Raw genomic sequence first — 18849 nt, forward strand, 5'->3', positions numbered from 1 at the left:
GTTGTTGTATTTAATATTTTCTGCACTGGAGGGGGTGGTGGTGGGGGGCTTGGTTTCTTCCCCCTACCCTTTTCACAAATTCGCTTCCTTTCCTCCCAGATTCCCACCCACCTGCTGGGTCCTGGATTTCATTTTCCTCAATGGGCCACCTAGGAGGGTCCCCTGACCTTACTCTGAGAGCGCCAAGTGTCACTTCTTGTGTGCCTGTGCACACAGAAGCCCCCAGCAGCCTGTGCTTAGTGGGCACCCAGGGGAGGGGGCTGGGGAAGAGGGAGTTTCAGGTTCAGGATTTGGTTTTCGAAAAGGTGAGGAGTTTGGTGGCTCTTGGTCAGGCCAGTGATTCCCACCCTGCCCCTCCGAGATGTCCCTTGTGTATACTTCAGTGAACTTGCTTAGGTTTTTAATCCCACCACTGTAAGCACACCCTAAACTATCATGATTAAAATGTGATTTGTGTCTGCATCCTCGGGAATAAACTGGAGGCCAGCTCTGGGTGAGCTGGGGAGCGCTGGCCCTCAGCACTTGAGCTGCCTTGCCAGCAGCATGGGCAGGGAGCTCCCAGGTCGCCAGGGGCTGCCCCCTATTCGCAGCTCCCCCTCAAAGCTCTGGCCTCCTGGTTGGGCAGAAGGCGGCTCCTCTGGCCTCATCCAAATCTCCTCTAAAAAGCATGTTGAACTAATCAACTTTCTAGAACCCCTAGTAGGGAGCTTAAGGAACACTCCTTTTAGCGGCGTACCCCTAAATTAACGGTCAAACATTAAGGTGTATAGCTTGGGGGGAGGGGAGGAGTAGCTAGTTAGGCCATTTGAGCTGAAGGCAGGATTGAGACAGCACAGGTGGCCTACTAAGGAATCCTTAGAAGGCAGCTGGGCTTTAGTACAGGGGAGGAAATGCCTTTGGCCCCCACCTGGGGATGGCCAAGCATGAGTCAGGCTGGAGACCAGCAGAAGGCCCTGTAAGCAGCACACAGGGTGTGGGCGGGAGAAGGGGTCAGAAGTTCTAAAGGGGTCAACTGGAAGGTCAGGGAGAAGGTGTGTTTCCTAATGAAGGACATAAGAAAAATGGGGCAGGTGTAGGGGTGTTCGATCCATTCCCCTCACATTTCAGAACTTCAGGCTTTCTACCTCTACTTTCTGCAGCCAGCAGCCTGCACCTAAGGCTGTCTGTCCTTTACCCAAGTAACCGAGGAGCTCCTGGGACTTGCATTTTCAGTCCCTGAGCCTGACCCTGAAAATGACCATTGCTTGACTGTCAAACTCGCCCTGAGCTTCTTACCGTGGCCGGTGCAGTTTCGGTTTTGAAAAGATGAGGCATCACTTTCTCCTCAGTTTCAGTCCTGGAGGTTCCTTATCCCACGACATCTGTGCCATTTGCATCAGGCCCATCAGCACGGTGTCAGTGCCAGGTGAGGGTCACGGGCATGGTGGGGCACTAGTGGGGTCTCTGGAGGCAAGTGGAAGTGCCTGCAGAACTGGTGACCAACCACATAACAGCTCTCACTGTTCTTGGTCAACAGCTACTTTTTTTTAGCATAGACACCAGAGCCACACACTCAAATGGCTTAGTTAAGTTATGACCTCTCATTGAATTCTTTCTGAATAGCCCAACTGTTGTGTCCAAGTTTTCTGACTAGTCAGTCAGGACATTAGCCTTTCATTCTGCATGTCATCGCAGAAGCAACAGCAGGGGGATGAGGAGGGAACGCCGACACTGAGCCACTAAAATATGGACTAACTTTTCAGACACATCTTCAAGTGGACTGTGCTACTGTTTCGTCTCAAAGCTACCAAGTTTGTGCAATAAGTGGAGGGGATGGCATCCCTGTTCAATAAAAGCTGAATGACATTCAAGCTGATTTTCTAGACCACTGAGAAAATCTTTATTTACAATAAATTTCAATAAAATTTGCATAAATATATTCGCAATGTATAGTCTTCACCTCTGATTTCTTCATGTCATTTTCAAAGTTAGTCTGTCCTGTTCTCAGTGCTCCTTTCGGAGGCCAGCGTGGAGCTGACGTTGGAAGGCGGAGGGGTGCTGGCTGGTAGCCGGGGGACGCCCGAGGGTTTGTGGTAGTCCAATCGAACCTCATCCAGGGGAGCACGGTCTTCGGCCCCGTCCCTGCCCTCCAGTTTCTGCTCCATGGTGGCCACCAGGATCTTGAGCCACGTGTTCTCGGTGAGGAGGTTCTCCGAGGCATCGGCCAGCTCCTGGAGCTTGCGGGCCACCTCCTCAAGCTCCCGGGTTTTCTGCTCGTACAGGGCCTGCAGCTGCTCGCTGTGCAGCTGGAGCAGGCTGTGCTGCCTCTCCAGCGTGTGCTGCTGCCGCCGCAGCTGCTGCTCATCCCTACGCGCGCTCGAGAGCCGGGCCTCCACCTGCCCCTGCGCCTGCTGCAGGGCGCTGATCTCCGCCCTCAGCTTCTGGATCTCTCTCTCCAGATGGGAGATGTGCCCCTGCTGCAGGACAGCCTCTCTCTGAAGACACTCTTTGGTAGGAGGGTTAACCAAGTTCTGGGGGGCAGAAGCAGGGTCTGAGTGATGCAAAATGAACCTCAGCAGATTTGGAAGGGTGATGGGAAGGTCTTCAGGGTATTTCACACTTAGGTCCTTTCTGGAGAGAAAGGGAAAGGAGTCAAAGATAAGAGAGTCACACCAACATTCTTAGTCCAAAACCAGACTGCCGCCGAAGGTCAAGCTGCTTATTTCCTACCAAAAGGAAGTCAGCATGGAAAATGTCATCTGGCAAAAAAATTTCTACAAAGCTGAGGATGTCCCATATGCTGCTTCTGTAATTAAGGTGGTTTATCTCAAAGGTGTGTCTGTTCCTGAGGACAAAGAGCTCAGTTTCTGTTCACAACCTTCCAAGAAAGATAAGAACTCAGGGCAGAGGGGCCTCCGTGTGCTCTCAGACGCCCAGTGGCGCGTCAGGAAGGGTGTCCGGGGGCAGGACTGCCACCCATGTCACTATTGTGGCCATCGACAATGCTTGGCGAGATGGGAAAAACCTCCAACACTCAGCCTGGCTCTTCAGCAAGCATTTATTACACATTATCCGAGGCAAGAGTTCTCAACTGGGGTAACTGTACCCTCCCTTCCCCAGGGGACACTGGGCAACATCTGGAGACACATTTTATTGTCACGATGGTGGAGGTGCTACTGGAGCCCCACCCTTGACAAACAGACCAAGGGGCTCTGAGGAATTAAGGTTGCCGGGCCCTGAGAGCAGAGAATAAGGAAGGAGGGTGACATATGAAGGGGATTTTCCCCAAAGCTTTGCTGCAAGTCCTGATGTACAAATTTCCTTTTTAGAACTTGTCATCCAATTGTCTGATGACCAAAATTTCTACCACAGATACATTTACCTGTGTATACACCACCTGGCTGCAATAAATCCAAACCAGCAGCTTTAGCATGAGGGGGGCAGACACCATCCAGTATTAAAGGAGTGGAGGTGAAGGGCACGACTCTGGGGCCCACCCGCCTCCGGGGCCTCACAGGACTCCTCTGTGGCCTGCACTGCCTTGTCTGTAAAGGGGGGAATATGAGTCTCATCTACCCCAAAGGACTGCTGTAAGGACTGCATGAGTTACCTGAAGGCTCAGGGAATGTTAGCTTGAAAAAAAAAAAAAACAAAAAAACCCAACCACATTGTTCCTTAGAGAAACTGACTAGAAATCCCTCATTAAGAGCTTGCACACCCTCTCCACACACAAAGCCAGTGGCCAAACACCCAAGAAAAGACAAAAGGTGTTCTATCAAAGGGTAGCCCTTTTTCTATGAAATAAAAATCACAGGGAAATTAAAATCAGATATGTCCCATTTTATATGTTTATGGAAACTTTCAGGTAAATGGAACAATTTTTAAACTTTGGGGGTAAGTATATAACCACGTCTTCCTTTAAAGCATAGTTTTCTTAACATGTAAGCTTTCTCCAAGTGGGGCCTCCCAGTCATTCAACTGACAACTAAGAACATCCTGGCCCCTGTGAAGTGTGGGTGAGGATGGACAAGCAGAGGCTGGATCCACCCCTACGTTCTGCAACACAACCTGGTCTTCTAGGACAGAGCAAATGTGAATTATCCCCAGCAAAAAGCTTAGTGTGTGTATCTGGAGACATTTACAGGACAGAAAACAATACTGGTAAACATGCTATTTCAGAGTTTCTGGGGCAATCTCCATGAACCTACCTGATGGGTGTGCTAAAATGCTTTCAAACTTCTTAGAAGTAGCAAGGATACAGAGCGTCAACAAACTGCTTCCAAAATGGTAATCATTTTGAAAGTGTAGTGGTAAAAGGTCCCACTGTTTATTTGACTCTGGTCTAAGTTCACCAGGAGTATGTGTACGCACCTCTAGTGTGTAAAAGGCTAAATACAAAATGACCAATGGGGTATAAGTTATCTGTTCCAAAGAGGGGCTATAATACTGAGGGAGGGTGGGCTGCTCCTCTAAAGAAGGTTCTTCCCCAGGGGGCACATCAGAATGAACCCCCCACCCACTTCTGATCTCCTGGCCCAGGGCCGGGCCAGAGCACCTGCATTTTGGAACGTCACACAGAGTGGGGGAAGAAGAGTGGTTCTAAAGTGCCCCTGCACAAGAAGGCGGCCCTGCTGGGAGCAAGAGGTAGTCCAGGCTGTGCACTGTGGCAGAGGACAAGCTCCTTCCTATGGTTTCTTTCATGATCATAAAATACAAACGACGTGCTCACTGAGGACAATTTGCAAAGGATATAAAAAGCATACAAGAGGCACCCCTGTGACCACTGGTAACCTTCACTCCTCCAAAATTATCGTCAACATCTTGACACCTTCTCTTCTGCACACATTTTAACCCAGTGCATGTGTAAATTTATATTTTACCAAATCGCATATATACTTTTATATTCTTTTCACTAAAAATAAGCATGTGCCCTGTGAAGAAGGTCTTACTGCTTGTTATCAGTTTTTCGTTTCCTCTTTTGTGAGCTGTCAGCTTTTTGCCCTTTACCTTCTGAGTGAACTGAACACTCACTTTAGACCAGTTAATGAAGAGCTTGCTTCACTTCTGATTACCATTTATTTTTAGGAAATAAGAAAAATTCCATTCCAAAGCAGTAAGGCTTTGGTTTACCAAGCTCTCTGCATTAGAATGGAACTGGACAGTCTACTATTCAGTATTTACTTTCTTGACTTTTCAATACAAGGGAACTAGGAAGAAGCTGTAGCAGCGACCTTCCTGCAGGGCATGGAAAATGAGCTCATCTCTATGCTGACTCCATCAGGCAACCTCAGAATGAAAGGCACTCAACCCAAACGCGAAACAATTCCAGCTGCTGAGAACCTCTTTGTGCAAAGGCATGTGCTGGGTGTTACGACGTCAATGTTTTTTCCAACTATGATTGAAATTTGAAAATTATGGTGTGTTAAACTTCATGCCCCACCTCTGTCCCACACACAATGAAATTACTTGTGTTATTGTTCACGGTTCCTGGACCGTGTGGCACCTGCCTGAGACACTTCTTAAAAAGAAAAAGGCTCGTCACAATACAGTCAGCAGTAGAACTGGGTGAGTCACACTCTGTTTTTAGTGCGTGATTTGACAAGACCCTACTACCACAGGAAGTATTCCAGCAAAAATTCTTTGAGATGAGGGGGAAAAACCAAGGAAATGATTCAGTACACATGAAGGAAGCACTCTCCTAGAGAAGCATGAAGAGCATGGCAGTGGCTGCAATAAACGGTAAAAGCGAGCACCAGAGAATAAAAGACATGTGAGTTAGGGAACGTCACTAAAATCATCCTGCAAATGCTTTTCCCTATAAAGATATTGTCAAAGCCATGTGACTGGGTCCCTGAGGGCCCATCCTTTTAAAAACAAACAGGAATCTGTACCAAGAGAACATCTGGTTTATCAGGCTTTAAAAGGCCAAGAGTTAATTTCCCTTCTACCAAAACATCTGGATCCACATTCGCTAACTGCCAGGTCACGTCCCCTTGCTAACGGCCCATCCCTGCTCGCTGGGCTTTCAGGGAAGCTGCCCTGATCACTCACCTTGGAGCACCACTTAGACAAATGTGAAGAGATCAAGGTGACAGCCCCGTCAGGTGACATTCACAGAAGTCTGCACACCTGGGGAGAAGGCTTCTTGAGCCCCAGTATGCGGGTGCAGTGGGTAGAAGGGCCTCTGTTTCCTCCTTGTGCCAGGGGGCCGAGGTGGCCGTCCGCAGGGCTCAATGACAAATGACTCATGTGGAAGCGGGCAGGCCGGGCCTGACTCCCTGTGAGGCCCAACAGTAAGCTGTTGTTTTGCCCCACGTGAACCTGGGGCTCTTTGCTGTCAATCTCAACACTCACTGTGTGCTCATAAGGCCAAGAAGGTGAACAAGTTCCAGTGGTCACATTCATACTTGTGTAACACACACTCTGGGAGGTGGCAAACTTAAAAAAACTACCACACCTGACATCATGACACCAAAGCCCTTTTACCCTTGGTTCCCAGTGGCACATTTTTTGAACAATACATTTTATTCTAAATACTTTAGTAATAAGTAATGATGTACACTTCACTTCTGTGAAGTACCTTAAACCCATTTCATGTTCAGCAAAAGAATCCCATCTGCCCAAATATTGAAAAAATTCAGCTTTACCTGTTACAGGGAAAAAATAAGACAGTAGGAAGACGGTCAACCATAAATTCCCAAGGAAGATCATTCTGAGATACATCAATCCTGGCAAAGGGAAAGAACAGAAAAAGCAAAAGATCAGCCGAAGAAACTCCAACTTGAAAGCATCTTCTCAAATAATTGAAGAACCCAGGGCACTGTCTGGGCCCACACAAGACTGGCCCCTGGCGGTGAGTGCACAACTGGGTATAAGGCAGGCATAGCTTGTGGGAGAAGCAGCGAGACTTCCAGGACATGCAACTGTCCACCTAACTCACTGAGGGAAATGTCATGTCTTGAAAGTAAATGTAGAATCCCCCCTCAAAAAAGCCTCGCTGACACCTCAGGAGTAGTCCACGCACCTGACCAAATCTGGGCAAGTACCTTAACCGTTGGATCAGCTCTGGAAAAAGGAAATCATTGAGCAAAACACATTGAGCCTCTGAAAACGTAAGAAAACAAGATAAGGAAGATTATATTCTATATTCTGTTAAGTCTAGACAGAGGCCAAGAAAGTTGTATTTTCTTAACAGATTTTAGATGAATTTTCTAATACAGGAAATGACATCTGTGCTAAATGAGCCAACCTGTGCTTAATTACCACTGAACTAGGTGGGGGCCCCTACTGCAGTCCGCACTAAGCTGGGCCTGCAGGAATGTCTCCCCGCCTGCCCCCAGGGACTGCTCAGTTGAAGCAAAAAGAACATCCCAGGAGGAAGCGAAGCAGCAGGGCTGCTAGGCCAGGTGTCAATATTCACAAATAGTGCATAAAAAAGGTGGAAATGTTTTGAATCATTAACTTGACAGGAGTTTTCAGAAAAGTATAATTGGGGGCAGAGTGGGGAGGGGCGGAAATCAGTGCCTCGAGTTTGTCCAAAAGGATGAAATACACTTTAAAAAAAAACTGACATAACCATGGCTTCCCTGGTGGCACAGTGGTTGAGAGTCCGCCTGTCGATGCAGGGGACACGGGTTCATGCCCCAGTCTGGGAGGATCCCACATGCCGCGGAGCGGCTAGGCCCATGAGCCATGGCCACTAAGCCTGTGCGTCCGGAGCCTGTGCTCCGCAACGGGAGAGACCACAACAGTAAGAGGCCCGCGTACCGCAAAAAAAAAAAACAAAAAAAACCTGACATAACCAAATCATAATGGTTTTAAATAGCTTCATTAACAGAACAGTACTCCTGCCTCTCTGTCTGTGAAAGCCTACCTAGAACATCAGAGTTTCTATTTTATTTTATTTTATTTTTTTTGCGATATGTGGGCCTCTCACTGTTGTGGCCTCTCCCGTTGCAGAGCACAGGCTCTGGACGCGCAGGCTCAGCGGCCATGGCTCACGGGCCCAGCTGCTTTGCAGCATGTGGGATCTTCCCGGACTGGGCCACGAACCCGTGTCCCCTGCATCGGCAGGCGGACTCTCAACCACTACGCCACCAGGGAAGGCCAGAGTTTCTATTTTTTAAACAAATGGTGTTGAACAGTTTATTCTATAATCAAGTGTTTCTTTCTCCTGATTTTTACTTCAAAGAAAAACCAAACTGTAAAATTAAAAGAAAAACATTTGTAAACATCCACTCAGAATCCCATTGTGCTGATTGGGACCTTCTTTCTGGGATTCTCATTCAGGATTTGGTGTATATGCCTACATACTGATAGGAGCAGAAATCATATTTCATACTCTATTCTTTTCAGTTAATTGTATGAAAAGCGTTGTCCTAACGAAGGGGTAAAAATCCCATCAAATGCCCAACCATAATTTACTTAACCATTTTTCTACTGTTGGACATAAATAATGCTGCAATGACCAGTACATGCTTCTCTGCAAGTCCTACTTCCTTAATTCCCCAAAGTGAAATTAGCTGGATCAAAAATGTATAACCATTTTTGCTAAAATGTTGTTAAAATGCTTTCCAAAAAGTTTATGCCAATTTACTTATTCTGTTAGCTACATCTGACTGTGCCAATTTTATTTTATCAACACAAGATTCTACCACTTAAGAGTATTCCTTAATTTAATAAGTATAAATGACACTTTGTTATTTCAATTTACATTTACTAGATTATAATTTCCCCACTTGTTTATTTACTCTCTTCTCTTACATGAAAAGCTGTTCATGACCTTTCTTCACATGGCAGTCCTCAGCTGTTTCTCCCTCCATCCCCCATTTTTTAAAATTGTGGTGAAATATATACATAACATTTACCATCTTAGCCATTTCTAAGTGTACAGTGCAGTGGTATTAAGTACATTCATAATGCTGTGCACCCATCACCACCATCCATCTCCAGAGCTCTTTCATCTTGCAAAACTGAAACTGACCCCATTAAACAACTCCTCCCCCTTCTCCCCTCCCCCCATCTCTTGGCAACCACCATTCTGCTGTCTCTATGAATCTGACTACTCTTGGTGCCTCATATAAGGGAAACCATACAGTGCTTGTCGTTTTGTGACTCATTTCACTCAGCATTAATATCCTCAAGGTTCACTCATGTTGCAGCATGTGTCAGAATTTCCTTCCTAATTTTTAGGGTGGAATAATATTCCACTATATGTACAAACCACATTTTGCTCTCAGCAGTTTTCTTAAACCATTTTAATTTCTCACGGTCTGGAGCATGAACACCTGATTCTGAATCCTGCTCCCTCATTTACAGGTTGTATAACTCTGGGCAAGCTGCCTAATCCTTTTGAGCCTCAGTTTCCTCCTCAGTAGAAAGAGAGTGGTAATCATACCTGCTCCACTGAATGCTCTAAGGATTAAGTCAGATAATATGTATATATAAAAATCTCGCAGCATAGTAACTCCTCAAGTGTGGCTCTAATCATTACTTACAGCATACACAAAAGGTAAGACATATATGCTGTAAAATACAGCTATCGTCCTTTTGTCAGTTTTATTTTCGTTGCACATTTTTCTAGTGAAATCTGTGCATCTTTCTTGCATTATTTTTTCAACTGCTTCATTTTGGCAAGTTTTCACCTCTCAAAGGAACTAGCAAATCCAATATTCTAGCTTCTGTTATTTTTTTCTATGATTTGATCTTTTATATTTAAATTCTATCTGAAGGTTTTTGTTTTTTTTTTTGGGTGGTGGGGAGAAGATATAGCTTAAATCTAAATAATTTTCATCTCAGACTGCCTACTACCTGATCCAAAAACTCTTTGAGCCTTGTTTTTACAAAACAATGGTTTAACATTTTTTTGTTTGCTACACATACACATACAGTACAAGGAATCACAAAACTAGAACATGCAGGTATCAGCCAATCTTGCCTCTTACTTTTAGGAATGAGGAGGGAAAGGAGACCTGGTGGGGAGATTTGCTCCAGGTCCCAGGGCTGGTTGGCAGCACACCAGGGACTGGCCCCCTTTTGCTGGGCCAAGGCCCCAGTGCCATGTATTCCAGAAAGCTGGCCACTTGGGGGGCTATCCGAGCAACCAGGTGAGCACTAATCCCTCAGAACTGCACTCACCCTCCTATGAACTCAATCAGGACTAAATACACTCAACATCATGGAAGAAACACTTAGCATTCATCAGGAAAACTTTGGCTCCAATGAGGTTTTGCTCACAGCTTTAAGCTGACAATCAACCAAATCTTACCCAAGGTCAACAGAAAATGGGCAGACCCTTGCAGGCCATAATGGCTAAGCTGTAAGGAGGAGTGAAGGCAGGCACACAGCACTGCAGCACGGGCTTCCTTACCTTGCCACAGTGAACGTATCCGCGGGCAGGAGCCGAGCTAGCTGGATAAAGATGTGATTGAGGGCTGGACAGAAGCCGCACCACTGTGCATAATAAAGCAGCAACACGTCCTATGGGAAGAGGAAGACGGCTGTTACTGGGCTGCTCAGGTCCTCACTGTGCTTAGAACCGGGCAGGCATTCAATAAATGTTGCTCATGCACAAATTACAGTGAAAATTTAATCTTCAGGTATTTTCAATTATGTGATTTTTTAAAAAATAAATTTATTTATTTATATTTTTGGATGCATTGGGTCTTCGTTGCTGCACGCGGGCTTTCTCTAGTTTCGGCGAGCAGAGGCTACTCTTCGATGCAGTGCGTGAGCTTCTCATTGCGGTGGCTTCTCTTGTTGCGGAGCACGGGCTCTAGGCGCCCGGGTTTCAGTAGTTGTGGCGTGCGGGCTCAGTTGCTCCGTGGCATGTGGGATCTTCCCAGACAAGGGCTCGAACCTGTGTCCCCTGCATTGGCAGGCAGATTCTTAACCACTGCGCCACCAGGGAAGCCCTATGTGCTTTCTTAAGGACGTTTTACAATCACAAAACCACCATGTAATTCACATGTTCTGCAGTAAGACTGTCATGTGGTCAATCTTTTGTACATCAAAACAAACCACCCCCTGGTGGCGCAGTGGTTAAGAATCTGCCTGCCAATGCAGGGAACACGGGTTTAAGCCCTGGTCTGGGAAGATCCCACATACCGCGCAGCAGGTAAGCCCACAAGCCACAGCTACTGAATGAAGCCTGCGTGCCTAAAGCCTGTGTTCCACAACAAGAGAATCCACCGCAATGAGAAGCCCGCGCACCGCAATGAAGAGTAGCCCCTGCTCGCCACAACTAAAGAAAGCCCATGCGCAGCAACGAAGACCCAACACAGCCAAAAATTAATTAATTAATTAATTTAAAAAACAAGCAAACAAAAAAAAACCCAACTGCTCACCCCGGTGACTGCAGCTTTGGAAATTATTATAATAGGGACAGATGGCTTGATTTTTGCCTCGCTCATGATTCTATACCTGTTTTTGAAGGACTACTTCCCAAAAGGTATCAGTTGTCACTTCAGTGATTAAACGCTGAGATGGGAACTGTGAAGAGTCACTTCCAATAAGATGCCTTTTCAAGGGACTGTAGAGAACGCTGAAGTTTTGAATGAAAGACTCTGAAAATAAGGAGAAAATGAGATCAGTTCTTCTCTCAGTACAAGGAGAGTAGCTGGCCTACTTTAAACTCCACATCTAAAAAATTGGGCTGGCTTCGCAGGCCCACATTTTTAACACTTCACCTACAGGCAAAACCCTGAACGAAGCCACCCGGGGGGACAGGGGGTAGCTTTGGCAGTAGTAACTCAGCAGACAGCACTTTAGCTAACAAAGCACCACTCGCTGTTCCGTGTTCTACTACGCAGGGACTAGGAATTCGATGCTCCTTTTAAAAACAACACCGGTCCACAAATGGACACCTGAGACTGTATAAGTCATCAACACGCCACCATGGAGATCTCAACTATACCAAGACCTTTAAGCATAACTACCGATGCAGTAATTGCACAAGCTACTGTAATAGGGAAGGTGTTTAAATACTCATTAATTTAAGGATAAGGAGCTATGGTTTTTGTTTCCTTTATTAAAGTCCTTCAAGTTTCTTTCTTAAAAGGTTAAGAAAAATAAACTCAATTATATTTAGTGGAAAAACACATAAATAAAACCCATAAATAATCCCAAACCCTAACCTGAACCAACAGTTTTACCCTCCCCACCAACTCTACTATCTTCAGATTCCTTTGTATCATCTGAAGCAGCACTAATCTGAGTTTCACTTCTTTTTTTCTTCTTTTTTCTCCCCATTGTGAGGCCCTAGTGAACAATGATATATTCCGTGGAGGGCAGAGGACAGGAGGAAGGTCTTGTGAAGAGAATCCGTCATCAACATCTGACTGATACTTAGTTGGCTATGTTTTTGAAACATAAAACCAAGAATTATTTACTAATCTGAATGAAGCCTAAATTCTGAAACTGACCCAGAGACAGCTGACTTAAGAGTCAACTCTCCAAAACAACGAGGCACAGTGAATGTTTTTGGACGAGGACCCTGACAAATTTTGTCACCAACCACAGCACAAAGAACAACGGAGCTAGATGTTTCAGAGGAGATAAGAGAAGATGAAAAGAAATCGGAAGAAGGCTTCTTTCAGATTACCATTAAATTCAGGATGCACACATCACGAGCTAGCTCACTGAATGCTTGAGTATTAGAACAGAATGCAGGAAAATCCAATAAACACTTACTTTAAAAATACAGGCTTATTTCATTTTCAGAAAACTCAGTACAGTAAAATGTAACTAGGAAACATGAATTAGGAGCAATTTGTAGTATCAAAAGAGTACACACTTCCTAAAGTGACTGGTCACAGGGTTCCTCTAAGCACTCAGGAGGCTTCGTGTTTATAACATAAAGCCTTTTATTAACATAAGCCTTTTAACGTGTCTAATGTAAGAAACGAGCTTCACCTGGACTTAAAGGACGGCAGCTAAAATGACTATCATTTAGGGGCTTTGAGTTTACTCTTGCTTTCATACTCTCCAAAACTTGAAAATAAAAGGTTTCCCTCCCCACCAAATTCCTCCTGTCTCCATTTGGCAAATGCTAACTTTCCCCCATGTTTCCAACGAGGCTGAACTAACACGGCTTTTGAATTCTCACTTCCTTGTGTGCACATCAAGGATGGCAGCAAAGCCCTGGGAAAAGGACAGCATCGGTTAGTTCACTGCTGCTGCCAAGCCTAAGGGCAAGCTCTAGGATGTACTCCCATAATGGGGACTTACCCGCCACCGCCCCCCCCAAAAAAAGTGGGTTTTGCTGGTTTGCAACCTGACACTTATTGCACTTGACACTTGTTTGTTACAATCTAGGCACCCAAGGTCAGAGCAGCGTTTCTCAACTTGTTATAAAAGAGCAGCAGAACAAACTAGGTCTGGTGGCCTTGATGCCTAGACAGTTAAACCTGTGAGACAAAAAGGGGGGCCAGGTGGTTCTATCATTTCACTGCTTTCTGTTTAAGTACCTTTCAAATGAAGCCACTGTTGGGGCTCACGTTCATCAGCCCCTGGGGAGTTACCACCCGACCCGCTCTCCACCACCCTGTCACAGAGGCCAGGTTCCGCCCGGTCGCAGCTCATGCCACCATGGAAATGCGGCAGGCGCTGTCGATCAGGAACGCTGGACTCTTAGCCCCCAAGGGCTAAGTGAAAAACTTATCCAAAATTTGGAGTTAGGAAGTTTCTGTTCCATTTAATATACAAAATTAGCTTCTTTTAAAATTATGACCAGCTACAGTCTAAAGATTTCAAATGCGCTAAGAGCCAACCGTAATGAGATCCCTAAATAAAAGTTACCTATGTTAAGTTAAGCAAAGCATTAGGTTTGGGGAAGGAAACTGCCCACAGTACCTAGGGTGAACTTCATAAGAGCTTGTTTTGGATCCAAGACATAATGAGACTCTTCTTTCACGTCAACAATTGCAGCAAATCCTTTCACCCGAGCAGTGCTCGGAGCACCCAGCCTCTCTGCATACAACCAAAATAAATTGGAATCCAAAAGGTAGATGTTCAGGGTCTTGTTGGTTCTGCAGCTCAGGCCTATGAAGCTTGTGTTATCCACGTCCAGTTCAGGAAAGAGATACCTGTTCTCCTCAATGTGAGGAACGGAGCTTGGGGTATCAATCTCACATTTCTTCTCAAGGGAAGAAAATGCAATGGTCGGGGTTTCAAAGACATCTTGTTCAGAATCAATGAAGCCTGTCACGCCCCTGTTTATGGTCCTGCAACATGCAGTGTAGTAGCTGAAAGGGCTATAGAAACTTAGAAAATTCCTGCATTCTATGCTGTCTGATGCCACATGATAAAAGGTCTGCTCCTTGAGGTAGAAAGAATCCAGAGCTGCTGCCATCTCAAAAAAGCTGCACTGGGGCATGCCGACCGAGCTTGGCCTGAGGCCGCCGGCCGTCTGGTTGACACACAGTTCACACACGTTGTGGGTCCTGGAGATGGAGTGCCACTGGGGCAGCACCACGGTGTTGCAGCAGGGAGACTCCGTTATCAGCGGCGGGTCCGGCAGCTGGGCCGGGGGCTCAGGCGCCAGAGACTTGAACACGGGGGCGTCCACTCGCCGCAGGTGCTGAAGGAGCCGCTCCACCACCTGGTCCCCGTGACAGTTGTTGTACTCCAAGGCCACTTCGGTGATCTGAAACACAGGGCGGAGCTCATGAGAGGTGTGGGGGTGACTGAGGGACAGACCCCGTGGCTCTTAGACCTGGAAAGCATCTTGTCTGATTCACAAGAAGGAACCCTGGCTGGAAACACAGCATCAAACAGGAAGCTGTCACACCAAAAGCTATTAATAAAGAGGTTTGGGTTATTTTTCGGATCCTGTCACTCTGTTAACAAATACTGAACCGCCTGTTCAGAGGCAGAAGGGGTCTTAGAGGGAGATGTCAGTCTACCCCGTGATGGGGTGAAGTGGCTCACGCCACGACACACATCGAAGAACCAGGAACAGAATTTAAATCTCAACACCCAGTTGAGTGCACTTTCCTTTACATCCTTAAAACTCCTCGAGACTATGTCTTCTTTCTTCATCTTAAGTAAGTCTAAAAATTTCCCAAATATTTGATCCACTTGTTGATCCACCTAACAAGTGGATCAAATATTTCACAGCATATGTTTCCAAATAAATTCATGCCTCACAGGAGGCTACGAATTCAGCCTCTTCCAAACCATACTCAACCATCTCGCCTTCCTCCTCCTGTACCACCCTTTCTAGAAAATGGCATCAACAAACTGGAAAAATCAGCTAACCCTCAATTTCTCCTCTGCATCACCCAAGCCTCCAATCCAGCCAGCTCTGACTTCAGCATCACGAAGCGGCCGCCCTTTGCACCCTCACAGTCACTGCCTCAACTCAGGCCCTCACGTGTCACAGAGTGCTGCCGTTTTCTCTCCCCCGCCTTAACTGAGCCTCCACACTGCCAACACTTATTTTTAAAAATACAGCCCTAAGCAGGAGACTCCTCTGCTAAATGACATTCGACGGCTCCCTATTACCTGGAGGGTAACCCTAACATAATCTGACCTGAGTCTGCCTTTCCGGTGTCACCCCACCACCTTTAGACCAGCCAGGCCCTTCCACAATGCCTTGCCTTCAGAGGCCTGGCCGGGGCCTCCTCCATCTGACAAACCTCAACACTCTCCCCAAGACCCTGCACCAGGATGGCTGCTCCAACAAAGCTAACACCCCCACCCTCCCCCATGAAGAGTCTACATCTTCAGGGTTAGTCCCAGAAGCCCTTCCCAGACAGTCTCCCAACTGTCTGTCAAGACATCCCTCTTCCCCACAGGCTTAAGGATCCTCACGGGCAGGGACCATGTTTGATTTATCCTGCTATCCCCGCAGCCTAGCTCAGAGCCCGAAACATAACAAATGGTTGATAAACAGCTGGTGAACGAAGGGCATCTCAGGATAAGTGCATGCTCCCGCTTCTCGGGGAGATGAACTGCTTTACGCTCAGACCAGTGTTAGCCATTTAGATTCACATTTCACATTTCATTCCAAGGCTCTTCCATTTCCAAACTGAGTACCTTTCACCACCCAACAGCCACCCCAGGTCGATGAAAAAGATGAGCAAGTCATTATAATCCAAAGGCATTTATAATCCCTAAAATAGAACTGTGTGCTAACTTAAATCCCACCAAGGTTAGTTAAAAGGTGTCAAGTCACTCAGGATTTTGTTTCATTAAAGAGTGTGGGGGGGGGGGGACTTCCCTGGTGGCGCAGTGGTTGGGAGTCCGCCTGCCGATGCAGGGGACACGGGTTCGTGCCCCGGTCCGGGAAGATCCCACATGCCGTGGAGTGGCTGGGCCCGTGAGCCATGGCCGCTGAGCCTGCGCGTCGGAGCTTGTGCTCCGCAACAGGAGAGGCCACAACAGTGAGAGGCCCGTGTACCGCAAAAAAAAAAAAAGTGTGTGTGTGTTTGTGTGTGAGAAAACCATTTAATAAGTGCTTTTCCAATTTAAAAGAAAACCCAAATTTTATAACACATGATACTTATAGACAGAGTTAATTTAAGACATATGCGTTTGTACAGAAAAACAGATTGTTTGAATAGTTCTTCGGCATAAAAATGGTTACTTCAGATGATAAACCAGTGTTTTGGTTCTTTCCCCCGCACAAAAACATCTCAGACCTTTTTAAAGGATAAGGCTCTGACAGCACATTACACTAAAAAGGTCAAGCCCGCGTGATTCATAAATAGCCCAGCTGCCCTCATGCCCCATCCTGGTACTACTTTATATTCAAAGACATAATAGATTACCACCCCCAGTCCCCCCCACCAAAACCCACAAAAATTCAAGTACAGTCAGCCCTCCATATCCTCAGGTTCTGTATCTGCAATTCAAACAACCATGGATCGAAAATATTCAGGGGGAAAAATGCCAGAAAAGAAAGCTTGAATTTGCTGCACATAGGCAACTATTTACATACCATTTATATTATATCAGGTATCATAAGTAATCTTAGAGACGATTTAAAATATACGGAAGATGTGCATAGGTTATATACAAATACTATGCTATTTTACACATGGAACTTGAGTATGTTGGATTTTGGTATCTGCAGGGGGCCTGGAACCAACCCCACTGTGGATACCAGGGGACATCTGTATTTACCATGGATTTTTATGAAAAGTCCAAGTAGGAGTACACTGAGGAGAGCAAAACTTACGAGGTCTTCCTTCCTCATCTCTTTCATTCTTAATGTCTCTCACAAACAAAGCAGCCGTGTAAAGGATATTCTTAAGTGAAGAAAATATTTTATACAGTAATGCCCCTGAAAAGTGAGGAGTTCTTAGTTTTCTCCTATAAACTGAACCAGTTTTTACTGTTATATTCCTTTTTCATAACAGGCAGTTTTGAAAAGGCACTCCAGTTACATCCCGTATATGAATCACTTGATGTCACATTTAATTTCATGTGAACTAATAAGGAAAATTTGGCAAAAAACTTTAAATGTTTGCACTATAAATGCTTCCTTCCATTTTCGTTAATCAGAGAAATCTGTAAGTCTGGACAAGGTGCCTTTGTCCCCCAGACTCGTACGCAGTGGATGCCTCAGAGCAGCGCTGTGAAAGCTAAGAACCCGGGACTTCCCTGGTGGCTCAGTGGTTAAGAATCCACCTGCCAATGCAGGGGACATGGGTTCGAGCCCTGGTCCAGGAAGATCCCACATGCCACAGAGCAGCTAAGCCTGTGCGCCACAACTACTGAGCCTGCGTGCCGCAACTATTGAAGCCCGTGCGCCCAGAGCCTGTGCTCCGCAACAAGAGAAGCCACCGCAGTAAGAAGCCCACTCGCTGCAACTTGAGAAAGCCCCCATGCAGTAACGAAGACCCAATGCAGCCGAAAATAAAATTAATTAATTAATAATAAAAATAATTCAAAAAAACAAGCTAAGAACCCACACAGAGTCTCTTCTGGCTGCGCTAAGAATTTCTTTTGATAAGCACACTGAGATGTCTCATGAGCTCTCCGGGACTCTCTGGAGACGCTGGGGTCAGGGGCCTGATGCCGTGCGCGGTACAGGCCGTGCTCTCCCGGGGGAAGGGTGGGGCACATGTGTGGAAGAGCAGCTGCCTGGTGCTGGCCTGGGCCTCACAGGGCAGTCCCCACATGGCCGTCCCTTACTGACTGACTCCCCTGCCCCGACTCTACAATGACCACTCTCTTCTCGACAAGGCAGGCCTCCTCCATCGCCTGCCCAAAGTTGGGTCTAAAAGCATAAATGGAAAAATAAGGCTTAAGGCTTAAATTCTTTTGGGGTCAAGGAGCCTTTGAGTTTAGAAGTCACCCTCATGTAAGGGAGGTGTTCACCCCTCCTCCCACCCTGCCCAACCCCAAGGATGACTCCCTTACTTCTAGTCACTGTGTCACTCTTTCCATGGTCACACACCCCACTTCCCATCCCCAACACCACTGTCCAAGTTCAGCATCTTCCTACTTCTCACTTTTCTGGAACACGGCTGCTAGGAAAACTTTAATAATGGTAACACAGCTCTGCTGACAGCGCTCCATTATCAGATTTTGACGGCTACGATTAATCCTGGAGTCCTCAAAGAAACACCCAAAAGCCTCTCCTCCAGTGTTTTTTTTCTGGGTCTTCTTCAATCAGTCCTTTATGGAGACCATACAACCTGTCCTATTTCCTAATATCTAAACCCGTCGCCCCCTGCCCACCCCCGTGCCTTTGCTCAGGCTATTCCTTCCCTTAAGTTGCTCTCAGCCCATCACAATTCTAGCCACCCCTGAAGGCCTGTCTCAAACACTCATCCCTCCCACAGCCCCCTCCTGCCTCCCTCCTGCCCAGCCCCCAGCTTCCCGGGACAGCACCCACTCTCCTCCAGTTCCTCCTGGGGC

The 18849-nt window shown here is 46.4% G+C and overlaps 1 protein-coding gene across 3 annotated transcripts in view; it reads right to left on the reverse strand.

Moving 5' to 3' along the window:
- Window positions 1-9: 9 nt before the first annotated feature.
- The window catches only part of TXNDC11 (thioredoxin domain containing 11), a 66978-nt gene continuing 48138 nt past the window's right edge, over window positions 10-18849 (reverse strand). For all 3 annotated transcript variants that reach the window (XM_029222378.1, XM_029222377.1, XM_029222379.1), the window contains 5 exons: window positions 13831-14623; window positions 11401-11543; window positions 10349-10458; window positions 6627-6707; window positions 10-2610 (listed from right to left, as the gene is read on the reverse strand). In XM_029222378.1, coding sequence (XP_029078211.1) covers window positions 1968-2610; window positions 6627-6707; window positions 10349-10458; window positions 11401-11543; window positions 13831-14623 — 1770 coding nt within the window. In that variant the 3' untranslated portion in view covers window positions 10-1967. The remainder of the gene's footprint in view (window positions 2611-6626; window positions 6708-10348; window positions 10459-11400; window positions 11544-13830; window positions 14624-18849) is intronic.

The sequence above is a fragment of the Monodon monoceros genome, unplaced genomic scaffold, assembly GCF_005190385.1.
Source record: "Monodon monoceros isolate NGI ecotype Baffin Bay Population unplaced genomic scaffold, NGI_Narwhal_1 Super_Scaffold_13, whole genome shotgun sequence".
Classification (NCBI taxonomy): domain Eukaryota; kingdom Metazoa; phylum Chordata; class Mammalia; order Artiodactyla; family Monodontidae; genus Monodon; species Monodon monoceros.